The 23286-nt window shown below is 38.8% G+C and overlaps 2 protein-coding genes across 2 annotated transcripts; one reads left to right on the forward strand and one right to left on the reverse strand.

The window, feature by feature from the left end:
- The first annotated feature begins 6906 nt into the window (after positions 1-6906).
- Positions 6907-13084, forward strand: pdzk1 (PDZ domain containing 1). Its single transcript, XM_031295355.2, has 8 exons — positions 6907-7020; positions 8681-8890; positions 10066-10279; positions 11022-11354; positions 11445-11641; positions 11720-11941; positions 12017-12334; positions 12881-13084. The coding sequence occupies exons 2-8, from the start codon at positions 8684-8686 to the stop codon at positions 12923-12925; spliced, it is 1536 nt and encodes a 511-aa protein (XP_031151215.1). The 5' UTR covers positions 6907-7020; positions 8681-8683; the 3' UTR covers positions 12926-13084.
- Positions 13085-14050: 966 nt separating this feature from the next.
- On the reverse strand, positions 14051-20632 carry si:ch73-390b10.2 (Golgi pH regulator). The gene is made up of 15 exons (XM_031295365.2): positions 20364-20632; positions 19421-19480; positions 19135-19238; positions 18944-19050; positions 18718-18819; positions 18489-18609; positions 18252-18332; positions 18052-18161; positions 17887-17975; positions 15858-15950; positions 15638-15733; positions 15254-15343; positions 15074-15139; positions 14703-14974; positions 14051-14608 (listed from the first exon to the last, which is right to left on the reverse strand). The coding sequence occupies exons 1-14, from the start codon at positions 20403-20405 to the stop codon at positions 14768-14770; spliced, it is 1368 nt and encodes a 455-aa protein (XP_031151225.1). The 5' UTR covers positions 20406-20632; the 3' UTR covers positions 14051-14608; positions 14703-14767.
- Between the last annotated feature and the right edge of the window lie 2654 nt (positions 20633-23286).

The raw sequence follows: 23286 nt of genomic DNA on the forward strand, positions 1-23286 counted from the left end.
CATATAGTGTGTGTGTGTTAGTGTGTGTGTGTGTGTGTGTGTGTGTGTGTGTGTGTGTGTGTGTGTGTGTGTGTGTGTGTGTGTGTGTGTGTATGTGTATGTGTGTATGTGCGTGCGTGCGTGCGCGTGCGTGCGTGAAACAAAACGGCCATTGGTCAGTTTGTGAACACTCGTAATCAATGTTAAATTGTTAATTTAAAAAATACTTTAACGCAGGTATCCTATGTCAGAGATTTAGCCTACACAATTACAGATATTAATGCAGAAGTTTTGTTTTTCTCATTAAAACAGCGCGATAAAAAAAATTATTGGAATTGGAATTATTGGTTGAAACAATATTATTAAATCATTCACAATGACAGTTAATTAATTTCTTAAATCAGATAGCATTGGGTTAAAAGTAATTAAGGAGTTTAATGAGCTGAAAGCAGTATGTGCAGGGACACTGTGTAAACGAATAAGTTAATGCCTTGGTTTTTTTGAGTGACAACCCCACCACTATCTGCCATAAGTCATCTGAGTCCAGATAAGCTATCACATTGTCATACCTAAATAGTGACGGGCCTTAAGATTTATCTCTGACAAATAGCCTTGGAGCTTTTGTAAAACTGCAGTTTAAGTTAATGAGATTGGGGAGAATTCAGAGAAAAGATTTGGAGAAAAAAAAGAGGAAAAAGTGTGACGCACTTTGTCCAGGCACTCTGCAGGCTAAGATAATTGTAACGAGTTAAACTCGTAGGCCTAATTGCCCATGTGAATGTGAATGTCTGTCTCTATGTGTCAGACTGGCGACCTGTCCATTGTGTAGCCTCCTTTTCAATGTCAGCTGGGTTTGGCTCCAGCCTCACCACAGTATAAGCAGAAATAGCTAATGGCTCTGGCTGGATGGAAGGATGACCTAGTGTAGTGGTTTTACATGCGCACCACTGCCCTCACGTGGTGTGCGAGTGCACTTTCTGTCTTTTGGGTGAAGGATGGACATGTAACATTACAGAGCTCTGTATTGATAGAAAAGGGTTCTGCAGAATATGCCAATAGGCCTACTTTTTACATTCTTGTCTCAGTCATTTGCAAGAGCATTAATGTACGTAGAGTTGAAGTCACAGTCTGAGGTGGTTATCCTCATTATATATTGCTTATCATAATCAAAATCATCATTGTTACCCCATTAAGCCCTCCTCTAGAAGAAACTAATTAAATTCTATGATATTAAAATATCTGTTATGGTTCTTATACATCCTTGCTCTGTGTTTTTACTATGAGTCATTTGCTTTCTCTGAAATATTTTATGGATGCTCTGTGTGAGATCTATTTCAACAGTCAAGGCATGGTTTCTTATAACCATGACCACATTTCTCAACTAATTTCTTTATATGTAATGGTCAATACAGGTATGTGTTTTGGAAGGCTATGAAATATAATGTCGTCCTGATGTTCCGAGCATTAGATTTATAAAAGGTTGATGTGTCTGATGTTTAGTTATGACAATCATTGGCACAGTTTCTCTGCAAAAATCTGTCCAATTTTATCATAATGATATAAATAATTGCAATAAATTGCATTGAAATTGATAGATGCCACTTCGCTTTGTGTTTTGAGAATGGAAAGAAAACAGACAATTCGAGAAATATTAAGAGGAAACAGGAAAACACTAATACGTTCTGAGATTTGCTGTTCTAATTTATGACAGATTTATTTGATTATTTCAGTTTTGGTCACAGTACTTTTGCAGGTCTAGGCACATATTTATTTTGACTTTTTTATTGTGATTCAGTTTTGTTCTGAATAATTCTGAATTCTGAATAATGTTCAATGACAGAATGCTGCTACTGGTCTGTGTGGAACTAATGGCATTTATAAAAGGCTGGTGAGTGTAAATTATTGTTATGATTAGAAAAAGCCATCATCATCAATCATTTCATCAAGGTTTAAGGAGAATGTCTTTTAGTCCAGCTGCACCATTGTGCTGTATTGAGTTGACTTTTCCGTGCCACCTATACATTTGGGAGGTTGTAATGTCGCTGCTGTTTGAGGCATGTTATTGCTGTGGAGAGCGGGGACTGGCTGCTTGGCCTCTGAATGCTCAAATGACTCCCAGAGAGAAAAAAAGAAGTGGCCATTATTTGAAGCGACCCACCTCTTATCTTTCTTCTGGTCTAATTAGCTGACTCTGGCAGGTCATGTGCGGGGCCACTTACCCCAGATAAACAAGCCATGTGAGGGTGCCAATCAAGATGAAGATAGAGAGACAGAGAGTGCTGTAATCACAAACTGGCATGGCGTGTTGATTACTGATGCTCCACTGCTGATGAAGACAGGTTGGAGATAATTACTTCTGGGTGGCATTTTACAGCTCATACCCTCTGATGTTACAGTATATGCATACTTTTCTGACGTTACTGTAAAAAACACTAAGGTTTCAGATCAAATAAACAACTGCAGCACAGGAGGATTCATCAATCCAGGCAGTTAGCACGACAGAAATACATTCAACTTTCTTTTTTTTCCTGGCAAACACAAGGTGATGACTGAGGGTAATGGATAGGGAATGCATCAGTGCTAAGCCGAGCTGAAGACAATTTCTGTCTCCTTCCACTCACTTCCTCCCTCCTCTGATTATGGCTACTGGAGCCCTGGGATCAATAAGTGTATATGTGTGTGTGTGTGTGTGTGTGTGTGTGTGTGTGTGTGTGTGTGTGTGTGTGTGTGTGTGTGTGTGTGTGTGTGTGTGTGTGTGTACTCTGTATGTGTTATCTTGGGGGAGCTCAGAGCACCAAACCATCAGCAGTCGTAAGTGCCTGTTCTGGAGGTACATACACCTGTGTGTGAGTGTCAGTGTATACAAGCGGAGAGACTGACGCCCTCTATCCTGCACAGATTCTGCCATTTCCTGCTGTTGTTCTCAATTTTCTGGCAGACAGTCTAGCGCCTTTATTTTATTCACCTGAGTGCTGTTTGTGTTTGTGAAGCAATGAAGCTCTAAAAACCAACTGCACACAACCAAAGGGTGGCCAGACACAGTTAGCAGCAACTAGCGGGTAAATATAGTGGAACATTTACAAGGTGCAAAACATTTTCCTTACGAGTTGGTAGAGACCAAAAACGGCTAAAATCATGACTCCAAATGAACTATAATGTTGCTCCGTAACTGCTGAATGTGTAAATAAGCAACTGTTTGCTTCCAAGTTCACCATATCAACTTAAAAGGTGATGATATTTCAATTTCATGTTCACAGATTGTTTTCGCTGCCCCCAAGTGACCAAAAAAAATCAATAATTGCAGCTTTCAAGTTGTAGTGCTGTAGAGTGCCTGTATTGTTTATATCAGTAATTCTATACACTGTACAGCATGAGCATGGGCTGACTTGATACACTTTTCTGCAGACTGTAGAGAATGATAATGGATATCTGGCGATCTTTCCATTAACAGTTCTGCATATCTGTCAATATACAGTACATTACCGTTGGTGACGGTAATTCTCTGTGAAAGGTAGCAATGTGCCAAAAAGTGGAGGATGAAATAAAAGTGCAACTAATGCAGGTGCTTTATGAGAAAGGAAATGTTTGTTAGGTCTCAGAGATACTTAGAATATGTTTCATGAAAAATGCAAAATGTAAATGAAACCATGCCTTTTTAACATGCAAGGTGATTTAAGTACTCAGTGGTGGAGTATTTGGATTGTTTACTTGTGTGAAAGAAATATTTATTATTATTATTATTATTATTATTAGCCTAATATAGAAATACTCAAGTAACCTACTATAAAAGTCATTCAACGCTACACTTAGATACATCAGTGTGCTTTTATACATTATTACTTTACTGTTTTCCATTTTAGGAGAGCTTATGCAGTTGTGAAGTATCATTGTTGTTCAATAAATGTTGCATCTTCAACTATGAAAAACAGCTTGATGGTGCATTATTTCACAAGCTAAAGAACTTTGAAAAGGTTGAGGTTATAGATTTTTAAATATATATTATATTATATATAAAAAAAATTTATCTCGATTTAGTTTTTCAACCTGTGACGGAGCACCTTGTTCTTCAACAAACCTGAATTCATTCAAATCAAAATGTGAGGATTACACCCAACAATAACAATAATATGACACTGCGTGGAGATATATATATATATATACAACAGAAAAATACTGCTAACTGTACAATACATCAATGATTTAACACTGAGTGGTACAGAGGTTCAGGATGCTTCTATTTGATATTGAGGTAACATTACTGCATTACACACCTGTACGTAAATACCCTAGACTAGACACATTAACAACAAAAAACTTGCATCATCTCACACAAAATAAAATATTTGTGGTGCATTAGTGCATACAAAGTAAATAAATTGCACCTCTACAATATATTTATATATTTCTCCACTGTTGGAAAATGTCCTGAAATAGTCTTCATGACAACAGTAGATGGCAGCAACATGTTTTTGCAAAGCGGCCAGAGTCTCCCTCCAACAGCAATGGTGTTTATTGGTCTCCTCTGTCCATAGCAGTTCCGTCTTTGTTTTGACTCTGTCTACTTAATGTTACAAAATCATCTTGTTTTAGAAAGGCAATGAGAAGAACTGCTGATGACCGAGTGGACCATACGGTGTTGGCATCATCAATGTGTAAAGTAATTGTTTTACCTTAACTGCACTGTTATCCCGAATTAGTTGGCTTTTCTAGAAATTTGAGTGGAAACCCGTTGCCTTAAACCATTTAAGTTTTTACACAAGATGAAACTTAACAAGTTTTGTTGTATTAACACAGAGCGGTAAGTTGATACAGTAGACAAATCAAGTTTACATGAGTAGTCATTACTAAAAAATCATCAGTAAACATAAAAAATAAATTCTGGAGTCATGTTGTCTAAAATAAGCATGTTAAGTTAAATATGCAAAGAAACATTACAATTATATGTTACCTTGGGTTAATTCTCACTACTACAGGAATATGTTTATATAAATATGTTTTTTTCTTTATGACAGCCTGATTTCAAGATCAATGTATTCCATACATGAGTTCCGACATAAAACATTTTCAACAGTTTTGTGCTTGATGAAGTGTTTCACTCAGATAATAGAGAGATAATAGATTACTGATTTCCTTTAACAGTCGGTCATTCAATTCAATTTTATTTATAGTATCAAATCATAACAAGAGTTATCTTAAGACACTTTACAGATAGATTAGGTCTAGACCACACTCTATAATTTACAAAGCCCCAACAATTCTAGTAATTCCCCCATGGTCATGGTGCAACAATAAATGTAGATAAACAGGAACCCTAAATCAACCATACAATAACATGTGACAAATAACATAAATGCACACCCATAACATTAACAGAACATTATTAAAACACACTAGGACAGAACCCGTTCATTTTTTTTCTCCCATGAGCCTTTGCATCGCCTCAGCGTAGAACAGTTCAAACGACCCTGCCCCTCCCATACAGAAACTTAATTAACATCCTTAGTTATCTCTGCTTAACATAATCTGTGCACTGCATACTTTAGCTGATTATTACAAACAACTTATGTGATTTAGTAATGAATGTGTTTTTTTAACAAAACATAAAAAAATAAGTAGTGACCACTAAAAAGTTTAATTACAATTAAATCTGGGTTTAGAGTGTGAGAATTATTCTCCCTGGAGGCTGTGAGAAAGACAGGATAATATCAGAATCCTGTTAATCAAATTCAGAGTGCAATTATTAATCAGAACCATGCTAAAACAAGTCTTGCCCAGTAATAAATTAACTTTTACAGTTTGCAGATTTGTTGTGCTTGGCTTTGGTTGAGTTTTTGTCACCTTTGTCCCATCCCAAGAACAGCAATATAGTAATAAGCCATTTATAACCAAAGGCCTCTCCCATAGTTACCGACCACAGCAATCATAATCCTGGAGAACTAAACTACACCCTGAACTTTGTGAACACTTTGGATGTTGTTTGATTTATTTCCCTCAAGTAGAAGGTTGTTAAAGTAGACTTCTATTCTTATGTTCTGTTCTAATGTATTTTTAAGAGGTAAATCTTTAACCTTTGATGACATTAAGATGCAACTCTGCTTCTTAACATACCCACAGAACTTCTTTGTTTATCAAGGCTTTTTTTTTATCAGTGATGTGTCAATGATGGTTTGTCTCTACATGTCTTAAGTTCCATGTTTTAGAAGAAACATTGTCATGCAAAAACTCAGTTTTTACTGCTTTTGTTCTTGAGTTGTTTGAATTGGTTTTAGTTTATACATTGCTGCAAATACTGTACATTACCCCTGTGAGACAATAAAGATCTAATGTGAATTAAAACATACAGTATAACACAATACGATTCAACAGAACCACAAACTACAGCCTCCTAAATGACCATGAAACTGATTTATCAGCTCACTAAAACAGTTTAACAAAACCTTAACACATATAAGCTTTAGTAAGGTAGGGTTTATTGTAGGGCTGTTTCTCCAAGCTGTATGCATGTAAGTTTTATTTCATGTTAAGAAAGTATGCTTGTTGGTACACCATGAACACACCAAATTATATTGTTTTCCTGTGCTAAATATAGCTTAAAGTAATGTGATAGTGTTAAGATATGCAGTAGATTTAACTGCATACTAATTTTTTGTTCCAAAACTCAGATGAAGCAGATTTATAGCAATACGATGTATGCAAATGAGTACACATGATGCATTTCCCTTGATTTATTGCTGACTATGATGCATGCATGATTCCTGACAATGCTTATTGCCACCTGCGTCACGTACCTTTGACCACCAAGCAGATGACTGTTTCTCGGGTTGTACAAGGACATCGCCTCCTGAGACATTCCTGACACAACACGCTGTTAAATAACTCAGCCTTTAGGCTCACCTTTGGCCCGTCAAAGTCCCTGCAGAGAGAGGGAGAGTTGGGAAGGAGGGAGAAGGAGGAGGACAGGTTGAACACACATTAGATAACAGCCAAGCAGTGACAGGTGAGCTCCTCCTTTGGACTAGGACACTGAGCACAGACGGGCTGGTGAGTTTAATTAAAAAACACTCTACTATACTGTTTATAGTTTTACCTGAGATTTATGATCACATATCATATAATTATTTAACATATAAAGCAGGGAACATTTAAAGGCCATTTTTGAAATTACATCATCAGATTTTGATGTAGGCATGATGGGCAGGCATAGGAATCAGAATAAAACATTTGTTGTTTTAATTTCTTTTCCTCTAATCTTGTATTCTTTTTTGTAAATTACCGAATAATTTTACCACTGGAGGTGTCTAAAAAATACAGAGCTGGTCACAAACATGATAAAGGGATGCAGGTATAAATTGCTTAGTTTTGAGGGGTCACACAAGCCAAAAAGGTTGGGAACCACAAACATGCAGTACAATATAAATTCTTATATAAACATGGTGGATTAGAGGACTTTTATGAAAGCAATGTAGTTATCTTGAGGTGTTTGTAAATGTAATTCTGATACAGGATTTATTAAGCCTATGTCTAAAGTGCCCTCTTGTGGGCATCTTTACAAATTTGCATTGTGCGACTAAGCGCTCTTTAAACCCACACAACTTTACTTTAAATTCTAGAGGACATTCCAAAGTTTTCAGACATTCAATATGGCCGGATTTGGGGTAAATGTTTGTAAAAAAAATAACATATAGGACTTCTATATTTTTGTCATAAAAGTCTTGGGTTTGAATATTGCACTTAACATAAGCAACATGTGTTACACTCCTGCACAGTAAGGACATTTTTAAGTTAAACTATAACTACTATACTAAGGAGAAAGGTTAGGGGAAAAATGAGGATTCAAGGTTTTTAAGGTTTAATAAATTGCATGAACTGTACTCGGAGCACGTAATCATGCACACATCACATGAAGGTGCAAGGCTGTTGGAAAACAGCATAATTTAAAAACTGACTCCAAACCATGAATTGTTTGGTTCTTGTCATTTTGACCTGTCAGTAAACCTGTTGATTATAACACAGGAAGAGTTGGGTGACACTAACAGAACATACCGTATCCTACCATAGATATAAATACGGTTTCCTACAATAACAACGCCAGTCAGTAGGCATACACACATCCTTTATGACCTTTCAGTGTGGCAATAATAAGATGCTTACAGTTACTTACTTTGAATTTAAAGTCCAGGCTGTCTTTTAAAGGAGAGTCCTCACCACAGTCAGCTGTACCTGCTGTTAACCATTAATGCCACTGAGTGCTGACATGGAAGATTAACTTTTCATCTGAAGCTTTCAGCACTTTTATGGCTCATTTAGGTCCAGGGTTATCTGCTATTACAGTAAGTTCCTGTTTAAAGGGTGACAGTGGTGTTAGGAAAAGGGGGAGACAGAGGACGGATTTTTCTTTAAGGTTATAAATAAATCCAAAAACTGCAGCTACTTTTTTATTGAAGGGTTAGATTAACATATTCAACATAGCACTTTACTGTTGTCTATACGTCTCGTTTATCTATGTATATCACAGCCTCAAGATGCCTATAGTCTACAGCATATATGTTAAAAGTATTTTCATTTATTTATTTAGATATGGAGATGAATGTACTAATTATAGACAGCGAATTGTGTTCACTTCGGTAGAAAAATGCCAGATACTGTAAAAGACAATTCAGAATTTGTGATTGTATGTATGTAACCGTCTCCTCCATTTTAGGACATGGCTGGGTACAAGCCGAGGGTGATTTCGCTAACTAAGAGGCCGGGTCATACATTTGGCTTCTACTTGAGGGTGGAGCAGGGTGAGGAGGGTCACCTGATTCGCTGCCTGGAAATGGGAGGTCCAGCTGAACTGGCTGGCATGAGAGATGGAGACCGCATCCTGCGGGTCAATGGAACATTTGTTGATGGACTGTCCCATTCAGAGGTAAGTAGGATGTGGACTTACCGCAGTGCATTAATTAAATCAATAATATGGATCCCAGGAAATGACAATATGTAGTAAAAGGTTAACAACTAAATATGGAGTAAAAAGAAATATAACACTTCACACTGTTCCTTTAAAGTGAGCCAAAAGCATACATTCAGCCTACTCACTACTGAGACCTTTTTAGTTTAGTATATTTGACATTATAAGAAGAGACATTAAATCTACATTGAATCACACACAAAATGAAATAGTCCCAGACTTTGTGGTCCTGGATGAAGACAAGAGACATGCACTTGAAGATGGTTGATGTTATGAAGACAGGAGCACCGTGTCTGTGAACATTAGCCTGCCGTTGCTAAGATGTCTTAGCTACTACTTACAGGAGTGGTATGGAAAATTGGAAATTATGCGTAGGTAAATTAAAGAATAGATAAATCGATAAATGTGTGTCAAGGCCCAAAATAAAATAGGAAAAGTAAGGAGTCGAACAAAATAAACGAGCTAGTGAAATATAGATGGAAGAGAGGTTTGGGGGTGGCAGTAGCTCAGTCCGTAGGGAGTTGGGTTGGGAAACGGAGGGTCGCTGATTCAAGTCCCCGTACGGACCAAAGTACAGAATGTGGACTGGTAGCTGGAGAGATGCCAGTTCACCTGAGCACCTTGAGCACCTCCCCCCAACCACTCAGGGCGCCTGTTCAGCACTCGCAGCCCACTCACTCTGACATCTCTACATTAGTGTATAGGACCATACACTATACCCCATTATGTATAGGACCTGAGCATGTGTGTGTGGATTTCAGGCCTGTGTAATAACAACAGGGTGTAAATTGTAAATTTCCCCATTGGCGATCAATAAAGAGTATAATTTATTAATTAATCAACTTTCATCAACTAATCAACTAATTGGTGGTAAAGGAAAACAATAAAAAGCTTTTTGGAGGTTAAACAAAAAGTATGACGCTTTATATTTCTTTTAACACTTTATTTTAATCATTAAACTATCAGTGTTATGTATTGGTGTATCATACTGTATATTCTGTTATATTTTTGAATTGTCCGATAACCTTTTATTACATTTTGTCAGTATTGGGGCTTCATAGTCTGATGGTATTATTCTGTGACAGGCATCTTTCTTAAAACCCTTCTGCTGTGTCTGTGTTCCCCTGGGACAGGTGGTGGACAAGGTGAGAAACAGTGGAGCATCAGTCACCTTCCACATCCTGGATGAAGCTTCCTACATGCTAGCCAAAGCACAGGGATTGGACCTGTCCAACCCTCAGAGCACACCAGTTACCAATGGTGTGGCCAAACACACTCTGAAACCCAAACTCTGCTACCTGGTTAAGTCCAGCTCAGGCTATGGGTTTTCTCTTCGCTCAGTCAAAGGTGAGCTGAGGAGGCAGGGTTAGGCATCCGCAATCTAGGACGACTGATAAAAAAAGAGAACCTTTAAAACGCACTAAATGACGACAGACGAATAAACCGATTTCATTTATCTACCCACTACTATGTGGGGTGGAACTGGATGATAAAATAAGGTTACAACTAATGGCTTTATTAATGGTTAAACACATTTAATAATTATTTATACAGTAGATTAAGAGCAAGTAATTAATAAGAACAACTTGGGTTTGCAAGATTGTGAAATCTGAAATTGGTTCGTTTATATTCTCCTCCAGAAAGACCTTTTTTGTTGTACGGCATTTAGGTCTTTATATCAGACTTTTTCAGAGTTTGGCTGACCTTCAGTGGTTTAACTTCTAACCTTGCTGCAGTGATGTACAAGTGTACTCCAGGACCTCGTGACATCACTATTAGGTGTGGTTACAGGTGCTAAAGAGCACACTTCTGACTTCACCCAACCACACTACATCCGAGGAGATACAGGCTTGAAACAGGGCTTCAACCAGAAACAGAGATATCGTCTTTTTATTCCACACATTCTTCTCCCTTGTCAAAACCTGGCGCCTACATAACCCACAATGCAACTTAACCGACAGTTTGGTCGGAGATTCGGGTGTGTTATAGCCTACTAGTAGTTGCTAGTCACGCATTGCCAGAGGTTGCTAATGTGTAATATCTCTGTTTGGATATTTTCTCACTTTATCTTCTATAACATCTTTTCTAGGTGAACAGGGTTTGTTCATGACAGAGGTGATCCAAGGAAGCGTGGCTGACAGGGCCGGGGTCGATGTCAACGACCGCCTGCTGGAGATCAACGGGGAGAATATAGAGGGCTCCACACACGAACATGTAGTGGACAAGATAAAGCTGGCTGGCAGCAGCATCATGTTCCTGCTGGTTGATGAGGAAACAGACAAGCACTACAAGAACGTGCGTATGAAGATAGGAGCATGGTTAGCCACAGCCAAGTATCTCCCACACAAGCCACGTGTCGTCAACATGACTAAAGGACCTGATGGCTATGGCTTCCTGCTAAAGGAGGAGATCAACCTAACAGGCAAGTCCATTTGTTAATATTAGAAATAACTGGTATTTTAACGCAGAGAGAAGGCTGTGTTTTAACAGTGTGCTCATTAACTCCATGCAGGCCACTTCATTAAGGATATAGACAGAGGCAGCCCAGCAGAAAAAGCAGGTCTGAAGGAAATGGACAGACTAGTATCTGTGGATGGAAAGGAGGTGGACGGCTGCAGCCATGAGCAGGTGGTGGACAAGATCAGGCTGAGTGGAATAAAATGCTGCCTCCTAGTGGTGGACAAAGACACGGACCAAATGTATAAGCAGGTGTGTCAGGGTGCCACTGTCAAACTTTATTATAGACCACAGATATGCTATATAATGTCATTGTTGTGTTCCTCACAGGGGAAAGTGTCTCCGATGCTCTTCTTGGAGGAGATGGATTCCAGCTCACCGCCCAGTTATACAGAGGCCCTCAATTTACCTGCTCCTGTCCGACCATCCATACCTGTTCAGGGGAGGAAGGAGGAGCTCAAACCTAAACTGTGTAAGATGGAGAAGACCTCATCTGGCTATGGCTTTCACCTTAACAGCATCCAGGGGGTGCCTGGACAGTACATCAAGGAGGTAAGAATGACAGGCATGCCCGCCCTTTAATAATTACCATTTCAAATCAAAGTGGTGACACACACTTTGTTTCAGGTGGTGAAGGGTGGAGCGGCTGACAGGGCGGGTCTGGTGGATGACGACATTGTGGTGGAAGTGAACAGAGTAAATGTGGAGCAGAGCAGCCACGAGGAGGTGGTGGAATTGATCCGCAACAGTGGCAGCTCTCTGGAGATGCTGGTGGCGAAAAAGAGCGTCTATGACCAACTCAATGCTAAAGGAGTGGCCATCACACGCCTGCTCCTCGGGGAAACATCTTATGCTCAGGTCCACACTGCAGACACTATTGCAGAGGAAGTTGAGAGGCATGAGGAGGCCAGACCTGAAACCCCAACAGAACCAGAAAGAAAGAGGGTGAGTGGTGCTTTTTAAATGCCCACAGGTAATATTTTACTAGCTGTGTGGCTCTAGGGATGGCAATGTGAGTGTGTTGGTCAGTGGTGGTCCTGACTGAAATATCTTAACCATTGGATGGATTGCCATGACATTTTGTAAAGACATTCATGTTTTCCAAACGATGAATCCTAATGACTTTGGCAATCCTCTGTCCTTTCCTCCAGCACCACCATGAGGATAACATTTGTGGTATTGAGTGAAATGTCTTTGAACTATTGGATGGCCATGAAATTTTGCACATACATTTCTGTCCCCCTCAGGATGAATTGGAACAACTTTGGGGATTTCTAGGTCATACTTTTAATTGGTTCAATACTTTGGTTTGTGACCAAATACCTGCAAAATTAATGAGCCTCCCATGAGCCTCAGCTATACTTTGTGTTTTGTGCCAGTTAGCAAACTTGCATGTATCATGTCATTCCTCCTTTATCTTTTCAACCTAGTGCCGACATAGAGAAAATGTTTGTCTAAAATAATTGTGATTTTATTTTTCGTCTCTTCTAGACCACATCTTCTTTATCTCAAGACAGTATCGATGAGAGACTCTGAGATGCCACAGAAAGGACACGCTCCCTGATTTGGTCTTTGTCAATCTAATGTTGATCTATCGTTTTTTTAAACGAATCAGCTCTAACAGAAAAGACTTTTGAAATTCATTATCAATATCTCAACCATTGCATGATAGTAGCGTGTATTAAAGGGCGGAGAAAAAAAAACATGTTCTTGAATACTTTGTCTTCTTTTGATGCAGACAGTAGATTTACTGTAGATGTGCAATGATCTGACTAATGTGCAATGTCTCCCAAACCTGAGATCACCAATGTTACTAAGATATCTACAGCCTACAGAGCTCAAACGGGCTGTAGTCACACTCCCTCTGTGTGTGTTGTGATCTGAGCTTCTCTGTTCTTTGTTTTGATAGCTGGTATGGCTTTCCGTGCATGTGAGCACCTTGCGCATCAGTATCAGATGCCAAGGGCCGTGACTAATAGCGCTTGCCCACTGCTAGTACCAGCTCTGCTCGGCTCGGCCGCGGTTCCCCGTCCTCCATTTTCCATTGCAGATTTAGTACCGCCTCATGCATGAGGCGAGCGTGGCTGGTCATCATAGCGACGCCGCAGGAAACTGCTGTGACCTAACGCGACACACACACAGAACATCGAAGGTGTGTTGTTTTTGATTCTCGGCATGTGGCTGTTGCCACAGCCAGAAGACAAATTTTGTTTCAAAAGAACCTCGAGGCAGCAAAAAAAACACCGCTGGCTAAACTATTTAAAAATGGTGGGTTTGTTCACGACACCCCAGTCTGTCGCTAGCAATGACGACGCAGTGATTAGTGACAATTCTCTCTGACCAATCAGCAGTCTGCAGGTTTTCACGTCACCTTTTGGTATCGCCTCAGCTCGCTTGGAACCTCGACGGAGGTGATACTAAAAAAAGTACCTGTTAGCTAGTACGAGCTACTTTTTTTCATAATGGAAAAACAAAAAAGGCGAGTAGAGTCAAGGCGAGTCGAGCAGGTACCATGTAATGGAAAAACGCCATAAGCGTCAGTATTTGACGAGTTGGGGAACGGTCTGCGCGAGCCGTGTGGAGGCAATCCCAGAACACTCTTTTTTCTGAATATCAAGTAAAGCCCCTTTAACCTAACTAGCTATTAATGCTGCCAGTAAATACTGTACTCACTTTATGCAAAGATGACTTTAATGTTCTAAAAATTAAACTTTGTTGTTCCCAATTCTAAAATAAAAGTACATAATATTTCCATTAAACACAAATAAATGAAGACATACTATTTTAATTAAACTTACTTTATGGGTATTTGTTTTTGTTCCCAATTAAATGACATATTTCGCTTCAGTATGCAGATCATGAGTGATCTTTTCTTCATATAGTCCATTTACACCTCAGTAGGAGTAAAGCAGGGATGTCCTGTGAACAGTCCAGCTCCAGTGTGTTTAGACAAAAGAAAGGTAAATATAATTTTGGCCAAAATAATGAGAATTTAAGAGCACAAAGAACAAAGTGGTTGCATTTGCAGATAAAATTAAAATTCCTAATAGTAATGTTTGTTCTATAAATATTTCAATTCGAAAAAGTCCACTTTCAAAGTTGTTTCCTAATGTGCTCCAATAGTCCTCCATCACTTGCATCCAGCAATCAGCCATTCCTGATTCAGGAACAGACAGTCCAGATAATTATGTCCCATATATATATATATATATATATATATATATATATATATATATATATATATATATATATATATATATATATATATATATATATATATATAAACCTGAAAACCTGATTTTTGGATATCCCTAAATTCCAGATTCAAAGTCACCCAGGGGCCAGGAGTTACATCCAGGTGGGAAAATATGTATGGGATCAGAGGGCCATGTGTTTCTCTGGGGACTGCTTGTGGGCGAGATAAAGGAAGAGGATGCTGGACAGGGCGCTGACCAAGAAGATGACGTCAAACCAACGGTGGTAGAAGTTGAACTGCAGCTCTCCCAGAACCTCTGTCACAATTGAGCGATACTCCAGCGGCATGCTCATACGCATCAGCAATACGGATGATACAAAATACATCCCCTGGTGGAGTAAGACACAGATGGAGAAAGTTACGGTTTTTACCTGTTGTTTACAGACTGTGCTCTGTGTCATAAGACAACTATAAAGCAACGCACTCACCATAATCTGAGCGAGAACAAGCACGATGACATTGGAGGACTTGTTGCTCGATATTGCATAGAAGAACTAAAAACCAAGAAACATTACATCTTTGGTTAAACAGTATCGTTCAAATATCTCACAGATTTATTAGCCCCAAGATCTGTAGCCATTTCAAAATGTATCATGTGATAGTTTTACCTTAGTGAGGGTGATAAGTAAGCCACGAATGGATGTAACGATTATTATTCCCACCAAGATGAAAGAGATGTGTTGGGACCAAAACTTCACCTGAGAAAGAGAGAATATGAAAAACAAAGCTATGATAAATTAGTAGGGACAGAGGACTTACGATCTGCATTCATCATTTATTTATTTACATTTAAACAAAATGTTCTGTGAGTGTGAGCTATATAACGCAATCAAATAATTGCCTACATGGCAAAAGATTGAAAGCGATCATCACCAGGTTCACTGCAGAAAAAGCAGGCAGAGAGATGATAATGGGCTGATAACAGCAATTATCTTTACAGGAGGCCATGCAGTGACATGTGCTTATTCTGCAGGTGTGTGTTTGTGTCTTACATCAAACTGGATGCCCAAGTAGTTCACTGTAATTTCAATACCCCTCGTCACTGGATCCGTCTTTCCAACTCGATCAAACACAATGTTTATTGTGGCCTATGATGTACAGAAGAGGGATTTTTAAAATACATTTTTTGAACTACATTTTGAACAAAACAAAACACACAACAAAATGTGATTATGTAACTGGACTGTAGCAGTCAATTGTTCATGTTCTCACCATGAAGATTTTCCAAACACAGTAGATGGAAAAGAAGTAGCCGAGGACATTGAAGTATTTCCCCTGGAATGTCTTGGAGTACTCAATTCGCTCCTAAAGATAAGGAAAGGTGGTAAAGAAAGAAGAATTAGCAAATCATTTATCACATGTAGGCAAAAGGGGTAATCAAAATGGGTGTAGTGTACATAGATGTCTGTAAAGTCAGTCAGTGGCATAGCCTATTTATAGCCTAAAATGTCAGTTTAAACGATGTAATCAGGCACTGATTTGAGTGAAAACTAGGATTTAGGATTTCCAGAGGATTTTTGCATCCGATCTTTATGAACTATGTTAATAGCCAAAAGCAGACCTGACAGCATGCGATCAAAAGTTGATCTTTTATTTAATTTTCTTTTATCAGGTCCTGTGATATAATACTGCATGTGATAATATATAGTGGCAATAAACCTGGCTCAAATTGCAGAAGGGGAAATTCTTGACATTATGTACAGAAACAGATTTGTATTATGTCACAGATGTGTAAGTTTAGGCATACGTATGGACAATGCTGTGTTAGATATTAGGTTAGAGATTGCAAAGTTTAGCTAGGTTTGGTGTGGTTGAACTAGGGTTGGACGATAAGACGAATATATCGGTTATCGGCGAATGGCTGAGTACATAGCTGACTGTTGGGGCGATTTTTGTCAGTTTATTGGGGGTGTTGTTGGGGTGACGGTGGCCAGTTGGAAAATCTTAACATATCGCCCAACCCTAGGTCAAACCAGCATTAATCAATAATATTTATATTACCGTTTAATCAAAATTATTCTGTATAATGTCAGAGGGCTGCCTCACAGTACCAAAATGACATTGAATTAAGACTGCTGAAATAAGAGTGTTTTAGCTTTGTTCCATTGCACCTCCGTCAGAAAAAAGGACTTAAGTGTATGTCAGTTATGTCCTCTTTACTTTTCCGGTCTGCTTTTAACTAGCTCTATAATCTTTGACTGGCCTATGCCCTCCTCAGCAGAACTGACCACACTGCCTGCTGTAATGATCAACTACGGAGGTGGAGGAGGGGCAAACTGCAAACACAAGAGGTGCATAATAACTGAAGGAAAACACAAACAATCATCCACACCCAGATTGCCAGCTAATAAAGCTCCAAACTGATAACATTCAGCAATTGAGAATTTGTTTTGGGAGACAGGCCTTTGTTGACTGATTCTCAGGAAGGACAGACGGTCCTGGATATTTAAAGAAACTGCACCACAAGTTATATAGGAGTCATAAAATAGTCAGACCTATCAACTGTGCAAGTCAAGACACATACCACTAAATAAGTATGCTTAAACTTGTAATAACTGATGTTTTTGGCCACTTGGGAGCAGCGGAAACAAGATGTGAACACAACGTTGACATATCATCACCTGTTAAGTTGATATGGCGAATACTTATTTACACAACCAGCAGTTACGGAGCAACATTATGATTTATTCGGAATCGTGTTTGTGTCCACCTGATGAACGTTAAGTCCATTGCTCACTCTACGTTTGGCTCTGTTTTTGGTCTCTACCAACTCCTGAGGGAAATATCTGTCTCTTTAGCTGCTAAATGCTCCATTATGTTAACCAGCAAGTTGGTAACTGTGTAGGTAACAGGTAGCGTATGGGGTGGGTTAGAGCTTTTTCACTGAAAATAGCTGCTGCGGCCTAAACCTACTCTATGAGAGTGGTAAGAGTGAACCAAAACAGCAAAGTTGCAGGCTGGACAGCTAGACGATGAGCTGAAACTCAGAACCCTGGAAAGCCGTGGGGTGTTGCAAACCTGCCATTCACTCATTTCTTTTGAATCCTAAGCAGTCCATGTTATATGATAGGAATGTTTTTTTGTTCCAATCTTAACTTGCAATGAGTTAGTTAGGATTTTTACTTTCACCCACATAACTTAATTCAAGATAATAGTCTGCATGTTCCTCTGTATTGTTGTTTTTAATTCACTCTGTTTCTCCATAGTTAAGTGGAGCACAGTTTGTGTGTGTGTGTGTTACCTTGGTGGCTTGCAGGTCTACAGTCTCAAGAAAGAGTTGCCGACTCAGCTCCTCTAGAGCATCAACCTCCTGCTGGATCAGAGATAGGTCTGGAGGGAAGAAGTCAAGGCTGGCATCTACTACAAATGCTATGGATAATTAGTGCCTAGTAAGTGTAAAGGATACTTTCGCTGCCTGATTGTGTAGAGGTAACACTCTTTATCATGCCCCAGAATCCTGTCTGTCTGTTCTGGTCTTCCCCACGCTGGTACATCTGTCTCCGTGTCATGGCAATTCTACACACACACAGAACAAATTGTAGTGGCACAAAAATGTGTTTTATTCATTTTATTAAAAAAGATAATGATAATACATCCACATCTCACCGTTTCTTCTTGCTGAGAATCATGTCCATAGTCTGGAGCAGTCGCCTCTCCAGAGCAAGGATGTCACTGTCTGTTACATTTCTGTAACAGAAGCATCAAAGCAATGGCAACATGTGTTACGAAAACAAGGATGTGATTGGGGATAGTAATGTCTGATGCATAAGCCGACTCAGATTACCAGGCTGTGTGATATGGCTGCTGAAGGTAACGTTTGAGAAAACCACCGGCTGACCTTACCTGAGAAAATAGGACATGTACGTGTAGGGACAGTTGACTGCACCAAACCCAGACAACAGAGCCATGAGGGTGACTCCGATCACACCAACACGACTTATTAGCTGCTCAATGGACAGGATGCCTAAACAAAAGACAACAACAGACTGAAAACACTGACTCTCACATTATTAGAAAAAAAGTCATAAATGAGGCATAAAGTTGCCCAGAGAGGAGAAGGATGCACACTCACCATGTTTTGGACTCAGGATGGGGAATGGGTCTCCCAACTTCCAGAAGAAATACATGAAGGTAAACCACACCATACAAGCGAACAGAAGCTTCTGTCTCTGCACTACACAGACACACACACAAAAAAAACAGCTTTCTGTGACATAATGTGTGAAATAACATCTGCCAAACAGCATCATTCATTTTTAGTAACAGTATTTTATTTTCAATACCCAGAGTCAACTTACACAGGCGTATGTTGCTGACAACAAAGTAACCGATGTAGAAAGGCACCACAAAGATTAGGACCAGCAGTATCACATACAGATTCAGCTTCCAGTGAAAATACCTAGAGCTGTAACAACATGAGGGTTAATATTCTTCATCTGCAAAAAAACAGCAATAAAACACAGTTATAGGCCACAGAAAATGTACTTACCTGGTACTTAAGGCCCCCAGGATCTCAAAGATGATGAGCTCAAACATGGTACATGAAAAAGCAAAAGTGACAGAGAAAACCACCTGGACAATGTACTGTCGCACCTATCAAAAAAACACAAAAACAATCAAGACTTCCAGTGTTTGATTAGGCCTACAACTCTATTGGTGATGACTTGGAAATGCACCCATGTGTTTTTCTCATTGGAATCATGATTATGCCTAGGCCATTCAACACGTCCATCCTAGTGGTCATTGTAAATAAATGCTTTGTGATAACACTGTACCTCATAATCTTTAAACAGCTGCCGCATGAAGAATAGCCAGCCAAATCCAAAGAACAGCACCTATGTTGGAATACATGGGATGGGAATTATTTTGAGGAAGTAGAGAAGGGAAGATTACATGGCTCACTGGCACAGCCGAATATAACAGAACCACTGTTAATGTTATAAGTAAGCATTGTCTTTAAAAGGATTTGCATAATTCAACACATCACATTACAAAACAGAAATGGAACACTGTTTGTTACTGTATGTAACATGCTACCTGATGGACATTGATCAGAAATGTTGCAATATACTTAACAGTATTGTTTGCTAGTTTAGCATTGAGACTCAATGCTAAACTAGCAAACAATACTGTACTCAATGAGTACTTTCAAAATGCAGAAAGATTAAACTAAAACATTTCACGAACTGCCGTGAGACTGGGTTGGGCCACAAGTTCTCATCCACATTGTGTCCATTCTTGAATACACTAGGATTCAGTCAGGTTGGTCCTGTTTTGTTATCTTAATACTGTAGCTAGTCTATTTACGTATAGAGCAAAGTAAGAAAACAATTCATGAATTTACGCATGAAAGATGTGTGAGAGAATTATTAATTATAATATAATAATAATTATTATTAATTATTAATTATTAAAGTTATTCACAATAATGTCTGTGTTTTGTCAGTGTTTTGAACCCAGTATTAAGATATGGGTGTAATCAACTGTGAAAAATACAAGTTTACTGCTTTCACGATGTCTCAAAACTTTGAATTGATATTAAAGACAGAAAAACGTCTATAGGACGCACAAAAACGTAGTTCAAGTTAGTCACAGAGCTAACGTTACGTAACGTTAAATTATAACGTATAACATATTTAATACAACGTTAGCTTACATGTGCTGGATAGTCTTGTTCAGTGAAAGAAATATGTGTCGACTTTACAAACTCATCGTTACCTGTGAGGTGAACATGATGACTGAGTCCACCAGAAACGACATGATGAGGTTTGTATAAACAGCCTTTAGTCCGCAAAAGTAACTAACCGTACAGGTGTAGCAGGGTCGAGGACAGTTTCAATTCATGTTGGTATGAAAAACAAATCAGCATTGAAATGTTCGCTCATTTTAGGAGGATTTGTTGTTCAGCTGTCAAGTTGGTTACAACGGGTAGCCCATGTTAGTACGTCAGCAAGATGAGTCCGACGAACACACTTCCGTCGCAAAACTGTGACGCCTCACAAAAAAAAAAAAAAACGGAAAAGTAATTTACAAGATTTATAGATGTTGTCGGTACACGATCCGTTCTGCCTGCACGATCCGTTCGGCTAACTGCTAGCTGATTGTAGCGGTCTGCAGTTAGCCTCCACAGGCAAGCTAACGTTAGTTTAGCTAACAGCTAATTCGGCTAACTGCTAGCTGAGACAGCATGTAATAACTTTAAAAGACCCTCAAAATAAAACTTGAAAATAAATGTTGACATATATAACAAACACCTAACATATATAACAGCTGTTACGTCAGTTCTACTTTACTTGTGCTCATTTAAAATACAATCACTCAATACTTGTCTTTATTGTTATTACTGTGAAGTCTTAATTTAGCTGTAGCCTGCTTTTCCCATTACGTTTGAGTTAACGTTATTTTAGACTGAATCTAGCTGTCAGCTAGCGGTTAGCCGAATTAGCTGTTAGCTAAACTAACGTTAGCTTCCCGGTGGAGGCTAGCCATAGGCTAGCGTGGAACAGATCGTGCAGGTCGTATGGATACGTAAAACAGTATTATCTTGCGCATGTGCAGAACGGATCGTGCAGGCAGAACGGATCGTGTACCGACAGTATCCATACGACCTGCACGATCTGTGTCGACCGGAAGCGTGGAACAGACCGTGCAGTGTCGTAAATCCTCGTACAACCGCGCATGCGCGAACATTTTGCGCATGTGCAGAACGGATCGTGCAGGCAGAACGGATCGTGTACCGACAGATGTTGTCGGTACACGATCCGTTCTGCCTGCACGATCCGTTCTGCACATGCGCAAGATTATACTGTTTTACGTATCCATACGACCTGCACGATCTGTTCCACGCTAGCCTATGGCTAGCCTCCACCGGGAAGCTAACGTTAGTTTAGCTAACAGCTAATTCGGCTAACCGCTAGCTGACAGCTAGATTCAGTCTAAAATAACGTTAACTCAAACGTAATGGGAAAAGCAGGCTACAGCTAAATTAAGACTTCACAGTAATAACAATAAAGACAAGTATTGAGTGATTGTATTTTAAATGAGCACAAGTAAAGTAGAACTGACGTAACAGCTGTTATATATGTTAGGTGTTTGTTATATATGTCAACGTTTATTTTCAAGTTTTATTTTGAGGGTCTTTTAAAGTTATTACATGCTGTCTCAGCTAGCAGTTAGCCGAATTAGCTGTTAGCTAAACTAACGTTAGCTTGCCTGTGGAGGCTAACGGCAGACCGCTACAATCAGCTAGCAGTTAGCCGAATTAGCTATATTAAGAAATCACAGCTGGTTAAAGACTATGATATGGGTGGTATCAAAGCATTGGACTTTGAATCAATGTTTGGGACCTTTAAGATCAACTGGTTGAAAACATATCTATCACAACCAGATTCTATGTGGTTTCACATACCTAGACATTTATTTAAAAAAATAGGAGGGCTTGATTTTCTTCTGCAATGTGATTTTGAGGTGACCAAAATTCCTATTAAGTTGTCAAACTTCCACAAACAAGTTCTCCAATATTGGAAAATGATATTTACCCATAACTTTTCTCCACATGGATCCACCTTATGGAACAATAGGGTCATTATAATCAATAGGAAATCATTGTTCAGGTATGATTGGTATGAAAAGGGCATTGTTTTTGTGAATGATATTATAGATGACAATGGTCACCTTTTGGAATATAAAGCCTTTTCAGAAAAATATAATTTAAACTGTACTTATAGAGAATACAATACGATCTGTAAAGCAATACCTGTACCATTATTACAGTTAATTCATAACACATTGTTATATGCAAGAACAAGACCCTTACCAACTTTACCAAATCTTGTTATCAATGATTGTACTTTAATTGACAATAAATGTAATAATAAATATATTAGTGATGCTTTGAAATCTAAATTATGTCTTGGTTATGAAAGAGGATTGTGTGTACAGGTTCCGAACATGGATGCATTGTTCATAGGAAAAACACATTTTAAATTCATTAAATGGCCCATTTCCCCAAAAGTCAAAGAGACTCACTTTAAAATAATGTATAAGATATATCCAGTCGCTGACTTTCTTAGAAGAAGATTCAAATTTGATGTAGACCCTTGTGTTTTTTGTGAGATAGCTGATGAGACACTGGAACACATGTTCTTTTTTTGCCCCGTGTCTAACAGCTTCTGGTCTGAGATACAAAATTGGCTGTCACTTAAGATGGATAATATCCCTACTCTCACCTTGCCACACATCCTCTTTTATATGGATAATATAGATTCATCAATATCAGATCTAGTCAATATGATTATTCTAATGGGTAAATATCATATTCATTGCAGTAAGTGGAGATGTTCTAAACCTTCCTTTGTTTGGTTTATAAATGACTTTAAATTATTTTTTTCCTCACTGAAAAAGATCAAATCTATTAAGATTGCAAGGAAAATGTGTAGTGACATATCTAGGAAACTACTGTTTTGATTAGTCTCTCCTTGTGTACCGCTCCAAATGTTAATTTTACTTTTTCTAGCCTTTTTGCTTTTGACTTGTATATTTTAAGCAGCTCCCCCTTTTTGTTCTATGCTTTGTTTCTTTTGACCAGGTAATTCTTTCTTGTACATTGACAACATTTATATTGTATATACGCATGTATATC

Source organism: Sander lucioperca, chromosome 8, assembly GCF_008315115.2.
Source record: "Sander lucioperca isolate FBNREF2018 chromosome 8, SLUC_FBN_1.2, whole genome shotgun sequence".
Taxonomy (NCBI): Eukaryota; Metazoa; Chordata; class Actinopteri; order Perciformes; family Percidae; genus Sander; species Sander lucioperca.